The sequence below is a fragment of the Oryzias melastigma genome, linkage group LG12, assembly GCF_002922805.2.
Source record: "Oryzias melastigma strain HK-1 linkage group LG12, ASM292280v2, whole genome shotgun sequence".
NCBI lineage: Eukaryota > Metazoa > Chordata > Actinopteri > Beloniformes > Adrianichthyidae > Oryzias > Oryzias melastigma.
The window spans coordinates 2,127,029-2,134,242 of record NC_050523.1 but is presented as its reverse complement, the minus strand read 5'-3'; the positions used below and the strand labels follow the sequence as shown (position 1 = coordinate 2,134,242).

General features: G+C 38.3%; 1 protein-coding gene across 3 annotated transcripts in view; it reads left to right on the top strand.

The window, feature by feature from the left end:
- Positions 1–6,937, top strand: part of ash2l (ash2 like, histone lysine methyltransferase complex subunit) — an 18,940-nt gene extending 12,003 nt beyond the window's left edge. For all 3 annotated transcript variants that reach the window (XM_024298768.2, XM_036214420.1, XM_036214421.1), the window contains 8 exons: positions 1,590–1,689; positions 3,857–4,074; positions 4,149–4,316; positions 5,803–5,996; positions 6,077–6,169; positions 6,237–6,335; positions 6,403–6,462; positions 6,542–6,937. In XM_024298768.2, the coding sequence (XP_024154536.1) occupies positions 1,590–1,689; positions 3,857–4,074; positions 4,149–4,316; positions 5,803–5,996; positions 6,077–6,169; positions 6,237–6,335; positions 6,403–6,462; positions 6,542–6,649 (1,040 nt within the window). In that variant the 3' untranslated portion in view covers positions 6,650–6,937. The remainder of the gene's footprint in view (positions 1–1,589; positions 1,690–3,856; positions 4,075–4,148; positions 4,317–5,802; positions 5,997–6,076; positions 6,170–6,236; positions 6,336–6,402; positions 6,463–6,541) is intronic.
- Positions 6,938–7,214: the final 277 nt, after the last annotated feature.

Genomic DNA, 7,214 nt, shown 5'->3' with positions numbered 1-7,214 from the left:
GCTAATGGGCTTCAGAAAGCTTCTGAACGGCGCTCTGACCTCCATGACAGCTGATGGAGCAGAGCGCCGTTTTTGATTCGCTGTTGCCTCATCTGCCCCCCTCCCCCGGAAATGTTCATTATTTTGTTGCCCAAATTAGAATGTGTGACTTCAATCAAAATCAACAACAATAATTAAACATTTTAAAATAAATCAGTTTACGTGATTAAAAGATTAAGATTATTTTTGCTCCAGTGACATAAACTCTGACTCTCTTGGAATTGAAACCAATCAGAGATGAGAATTTTTCTGCCTCTTTGTGTCTTTTGTCTGCTTGTGTTAACCTGAGAGCTGCTTCCTGTGCGTTTGTGTGTTTTTACAGCGACGAACAAAACTTAGACGGAATTCTCCCTCATCCTTAGTGCTTCCCTGTTTTGTTGCATCCTCAGGTTATTGGTTTAAATCATGTGTCAAAGTCACGGCCCAGGGGCCGGATCCGGCCCTCCAGACCATTTTATTTTATTATTAATGACCCGATGTTATCTTGTGCTCATTTCTAACTTGAATAATTTTGACAAAATCTATTTTTATAGAGAGTAAAATATTGAAAGTTATTTAAGGTTTAAGTTGATTTATTCTGGAATAATATTCCTGTCTTTTTATTATTCATGATTATGTTAAAAATTTATGATTTTAAAGTTTTAAAAATTAGCATTCTGTAGCTTTTTGGAGTATTTTGGTATTTACTAAGATTTTTTTAGGCTAGTTTGGAGTTTAGCTAATATTTCAGCTACATGCTAGCTGTTTTGGCTAATTTAGCCTTTTTTGTGATTTTTGTTTTGCCTTTTTTAAAAGTTTAGCTATTTCTGAAGCTATGTGCTAGCTGTTTTGGCTAACCTAGGTCATTTTTTCAGTTTTTTAGGCTAATTTGGCATTTAGATAATATTCCTACTGGGTATCAGTCTCAGCATTTTCAGCTATCAATTTCAGCATCTTCAGGGCCAAATTCAGCTTCCAGTATTCACACTAGCATTATCACTGGAAATGCTATGTATCTAGTTCATAATTATGTTAAAAAGTTAGTTTTAAAGTTTTAAAAATGTAGTTTTATCTTCTTCAATAATGTTTATCCTGATCAACCTCAGGTATGTTTTGGATTTTGGTCCCTTGTGCGATTGAGTTTGACATCCTTGACTCAGACCCTGGTTAAAACCACCATTTTTATCGGAGTGGGTCTTTAAATAAATTATCATCAAAAAGTGTTATATTTAAAACTATTTTTTTGGCTTTAAATACTAATCAAGCTGAATTATCTTTACTCTAAAAATATAATTATCCTTTAGCTTTCAGAAGAATAAACAGATTCTAATGAAAGTATCAGTTCAGTTTAAATTCATATACATTTGAACATAGTTTTTTCAAATAAAAAAAATGTTTATGATGGAAATCAAATCAATATTTTATCAAATCTTACAGACTGAATCGATTGATTTGTTTACGCTGCAGCAGCCTGGCGGTTTTGTCCGCACGTCGTCTCTGCCGCTGACGCCTGTTTGTGTGTCTTTGTGCGTTTTTCACGCGGTTTATTACTTTGTGGTGTTGTCCTGAAGGTGCTCTGGCCCCCGGTCCTGGAAAAGGCAGAGGAGCCAAACGCAAACAGCAGCAGCAGCAGGAGGGCGCGGCGGCAGGGGCGGCGAAGAGAACGCGCAGGTAACGCCGCAGAAACACACCTGTGTGTTCAGAGCAGCTGCAGAGTTTTTTATGGACAAACTTCAGATTCTCTATCACAACTTTTCAGGAAACGGTAAAAGTGACAGCAAAGATGAAAACTTTGTGATTAAAAAATTGCGTCCTAATTTATGGAGGTTCAGTTTTTTGTGTTTTTTTTTTGTTTTAAATAAAGGTTTATTCAAAAATGTAGCAAACTGCCTTATAAAGCTTTGGCTTTGTTTTCTTTGATTGTTTCACACTTTTAGCTGTAATTTAATGTCGACAGCTTAAAAAAAAAAAATATATATATATATATAAACAGGGTGTTAAAGAATTTTACTTCACCTGCGTTTTTTCTCCATAGATTTTTTGTTTTTTATAAAATTGTAATCTCAAAAATATTTTTTAAAAAAAGGAGAAACCTGTCATGACAACAATCATTCCGGAAACATAAACTAAAAATATCATCCAATGACCAGAGAGTTCTTGTCCCATTTTTTCCTGAATTTGTCATAATGAAGATATATTCCACAGTATCGTCCATTCTCTCCGAGTTGGTGACTCCGACTCCTTGTAATGGCATTCCTAGCTGCAGTTAACAATATTTTTACCAAATATTGGTCTTAAGCTGCGTCTGTTTCAGAGATATTACCCAAATATAATACCGACTGTGTGGGCGTTCACAGCTTTCATCAAATATCTTTATTTAATTCAACCCTCACATAAAAGCTTCAAAGGAAAAATTAATCTGTTTCTTAGTGCTGTTATGCTATTAATTTTTGTTTGCGATTAATTAATCGTGAGCTGTAATTAATTAATCAATTTTAATCACAATGGTTTTTTAACCTAATAATTGCTGTTAAAAGACTTATTTTGAGGTATTCTATTTAAGTTTGTGACATTGTGATGCAGTAAAAGATCAAATCAAAAACTATAAAGGTGGCTTGTTAAGGTTTTTTTTTTTTTTTAAAAGACTTCTAACCTTTACTTTGACACCACCGAGCAGCAATTTTTTTCTTTCAATCTTGAACAAATTACCAAAAAAAAACAGTAGGAAAACTTCTCTAAAATGTTTCACCCCACTCAAAATAAATAGTATTTTTTTCTAATGTATTCAATTAATAATTTTCAGCATGTTCGGGACATTCATGCTTTTACTTTTACTTACATCATTTTTTTTAATTGTAAGGAATTATTGAAATTTTATGCAATCAATTTTTTTCACTTATTTCTTTAAATGTTTGTGCACTTTCTGCAAATGATGCAAGTTTAGTATCAAAACGTTCAGGATGTTAAGGACATCAATGCTACTGAGGTTTTAAGGCTAACTTTAAATGTAGCTAATGTTTTAGCACCATGCTAACATTTTTAGCTAATTTAGCATCTAATTAGGATTTTGTGCTACTATGGAGTTAAGCTAGTATTTTACCAATGTGTTAGCTTTTTTGGCTAATTTGACATCTACTTAGGTTTTTCGGGCTAATTCTAAGGTTAAGCTAATATTTTAGTTATGTGTTAGCATCTACTGGGTTTTTTTTTTAAATTTTGAGTTAAGCTCATATTAGAGTTAAGAGTTCAGCAACGTTCCGTTTTTTTTTTTTTTTCTTCAAATTCTTTGTGCACTTTCTCCAAATGATGCTAGTTTTTCATCAAAAAATTTGAAACGTTTACGACTTAATCCAGCAATTAAAATAAATGCCTTTAGCATCTTCAGTGACCACATTCCTCATCAGCATCATCACTGGTAATGCATCTCTTCTAGTAATGTATTTCAAATTTAGTTTGATGATATGAGCTGGATGAAATGCTCCTCCAGGTGTGCCGAACTCAGAAGTGACCATCCCCAAATCCAAAAATTAGATTGATCCAATTAAAAAAATGCAACGTACTAAAATGTCTGTAATTAATTAATTGTGATTAACGCGATCATTTGACAACTGGATTTTTTCTGTAGGAAACTGAACGTCTACACTCCTGAGATCGTCTGTTCTCCTTCATTTCCTTTAAAAATGGTTCAAACGTTCTTCAGGTTTTGCTGTGGTTCAGTTAAAGGCGAGAGAGAAGATCTTTGACTGAGACGGTCCAGGTTTTTGTGGGATTTATGGTCCGAGTGACGGAGTCTTCTCTTTCTGATGACTGAAGGATCACTTCTCCATCTCTGTTGCAGTGACCCTCTGTTCTCCGCTCAGCGGCTGCCTCCTCACGGCTACCCGCTCGAGCATCCTTTCAACAAAGACGGGTACCGCTACATCCTGGCAGAACCGGACCCTCACGCTCCGGATCCAGAGAAACTGGAGCTGGACTGCTGGGCCGGCAAACCCATACCGGGGGATCTGTATCGGTCGTGTTTGTATGAGAAGGTTCTGCTGGCCCTACATGACAGAGGTACTCGGAGATGCAGGCTGGCGGTCTCCAGGCTCGTTCTCAGGATTCATTTGTGTGTTTGTGATGCTCTGCAGCGCCGCAGCTGAAGATTTCAGACGACCGGCTGACGGTTACGGGGGAGAAGGGCTACTCCATGGTCCGAGCTTCACATGGAGTGAGGAAAGGCGCCTGGTTCTTTGAGGTGACGGTGGACGAAATGCCTGCAGAGACGGCCGCCCGGCTCGGCTGGTCTCAACCTCTCGGTTCGTATCTCAAAAAACGGAGTCAAATTCTCAAACTTAGCTTGTTCAGCTTCTTTGTAGCCGTCTTAGCTAATGTATTACTGCTAATAATACCAGCTAGCATGACATCTTTTAACATGCTAAATGCTTTATTTAGCAAATAGCTTTTAAGTTAAAATGTGTCGTATGAAGTGACGAAATGAAGAAAAGTCACAGTTTTGATCAAAGTTTCCTAAATTGCAACCAGAATGTTCAGTTTTAAAAACAAAAACTTTCTAACTAGCAAATGAAAACAAATGATTTCCTTTCAAAATTCATTTTTGTGTGTTCAGATGATTTGTCTTGCATCTCACTCTCTCCCGATCTTTGATTTCGGTTCACGTCTCAGAGTTTAGTGAGATGGTTGTGGCATCAAACGGCCAATCACAGACAAGACGGTTCATGCTGATTGGTCAATCCAATCAAGTCTCCATATTTATCCAACCCGGTGTCTGCTACCGAGGCTCAGAAACTCTTTTGCCTCTTTGGCTGAAGAAAAAGACATTTTTAAGTTTTACTTTCTTTTAGCATTGATTTAGTTTTATTTATTCGGTTTTGTGAATTTATGGCTGAGGAAAAGAGAAACTAAACTCTGTAAATTTATTTCCTGACACGCCTGTGCAGAATATTGATAAAAAGGTTGATCTTCTGTGAGCTACTTGTTAAAATAGGTTTAAAGCACATATTATTTTATGGTGGAAAAAGGTGTTTTAGTTTCTATCCAGAGAGAAATGATAAAAATAATTCACACATTTTTGGATCATACGAATGATGTCATGTATATATGCAGAAGCAGTAAGTAGAACAGAGAATGAGTAGACTTAATGTATGTGCAGAAAAAATAGCACTTTTAACTTTTATTGTTAATTTTTTTCTTTGAATAAATTTGCTGAAGCTGATAGCTGAAAACACTAGATGCCAAATTATATGCCAAATACCTAGCATGTACCTGTAGCTGAAATATTAACTAAACTTCAAAATAGCCTAAAAAACAAACAAAGAAATTAGCTAAATTAGCCAAAATAGCTAGCATGCAGCAAAAATATTAGCTAAACTCTAGAATAGCATAAAAAACCTTAATAAATGCCAAAATAGTCCAAAAGCTATCAGAATGACATTATAACTTTTAACTTTACTACAGTCTGACTCCATATATTATAAGGTAAAGACTAATCGAGTATTTTAATAGTCGATTTGTCGACTAATCGTGGCAGCCCTAAATTTTGTCTGATAGTTTCTTATTTTTAAGATCTTGCAATTGAGAATTTCATGTTACTTTTGAATTATGGCTGAAAAAAAAACTTCCATAAATTTAGCATGTAACATTTAACTTAAAAAAAATCAATATTCAGCTTCCCTTCTTTATTAGAACACCAACTGAGTATAATTACAGTCTGTATCCTATATTCCATATAATAACAGGAAGTGACGACTACTCAGTGGGCGGGGCTTTGTGTCTCCTCTCCAGGTAATCTCCAGGCACCTCTGGGTTATGACAAGTTCAGCTACTCGTGGCGCAGTAAAAAAGGAACCCGGTTTCACCAGTCGATCGGGAAGCACTACTCGTCGGGGTACGGTCAGGGCGACACGCTGGGCTTCTTCATCGAGCTGCCGGACGGCACGGAGACGGCCCGGTCTCTGCCCGACACCTACAAAGACAAGGTAGCGGCCGGTTCCTCCACAACCTGAACCACACAGGTTGGATCCTCTGAACTAAAGTGTCCTCTTAACTCTGGTTTCAGGCGCTCATTAAGTTCAAGAGCTACCTGTACTTCGAGGAGAAGGACTACGTGGACAAAGCAGAGAAGGCGCTGAAAGCCACGAGCCCCAGCAGGGTGAGAGCCGCTCCTCCACGCAGGTCCAGATGGTCCCGGCTTCTGTTCACGCCTCCGTCTGTTTCAGATGATTTTCTACAAGAACGGAGTGAGCCAAGGGGTCGCCTTTGAGAACCTGTTTGAAGGGATCTACTACCCTGCAATCTCCCTCTACAAGAGCTGCACGGTCTGACCTCACGCTGACCTTTGACCTTTCTGTTCGCTTCACTGAGCTGACGCTGCTTCTTCTGCAGGTTTCTGTCAACTTCGGTCCACATTTCAAGTTCGCCCCAAAGGACGTCAAGTACCAGCCGGTGAGATCCTGGACCTGCTGACCTCTCCGCTCCGCTCGGTTCCTCCTTCCTTCAACGCTGTTCGTTTTTCTCCCTCCAGATTAGCGACATGGGCTGGGGGGCGGTGATCGAACACACGCTGGCCGACATGCTGTACCACGTGGAGACGGACGTGGACGGGCGCCGCAGCCCGCCCTGGGAGGGCTAGAGTCAGAGCAGGTCTTCAGACAGGGCAGGTGAAGGCAGCTTCATGACAGGAACTCAGCCTCAGAAGGTCAGAACTCCCTTAAGTTGAGCTACAGGACGACAGTGAGGGAGCACATGTCAGAGGTGGAGGTCAGAGAGAACGTTCTGGATGTCAGACAAACATCACTGTAGGTGGCTGTCCTGCAAGGCGACGCGCTGTCTTTAGGTTTCTAGTTTCTTTTGGTTGACATTGTGTGCCAGTTATTTACTGTTTTATACTTTGGATTAAATAAAAAAACTGCAACATGGACACATGAGCTTGGACTGTAATGTCAAAGATGTAGTTTAGTCGAAAAATATTTCTAGAAAAGCTGTTTATTTTTTTAATTTTGTTCTAAGCGACATACATTACAATCGCTCCATTTCTGCTTAAAATAACAACTGATTTGGACTACACGGTGTAATAATAGTAATACATTTTATTTGAAGCGCCGTTCATGTCACTCAAGGACGCTGTACATAGAAAAACAACAGAATAAATACACAGAAGTAGAGAACAATAAAGTAAAATAACATAAGTAAGACAG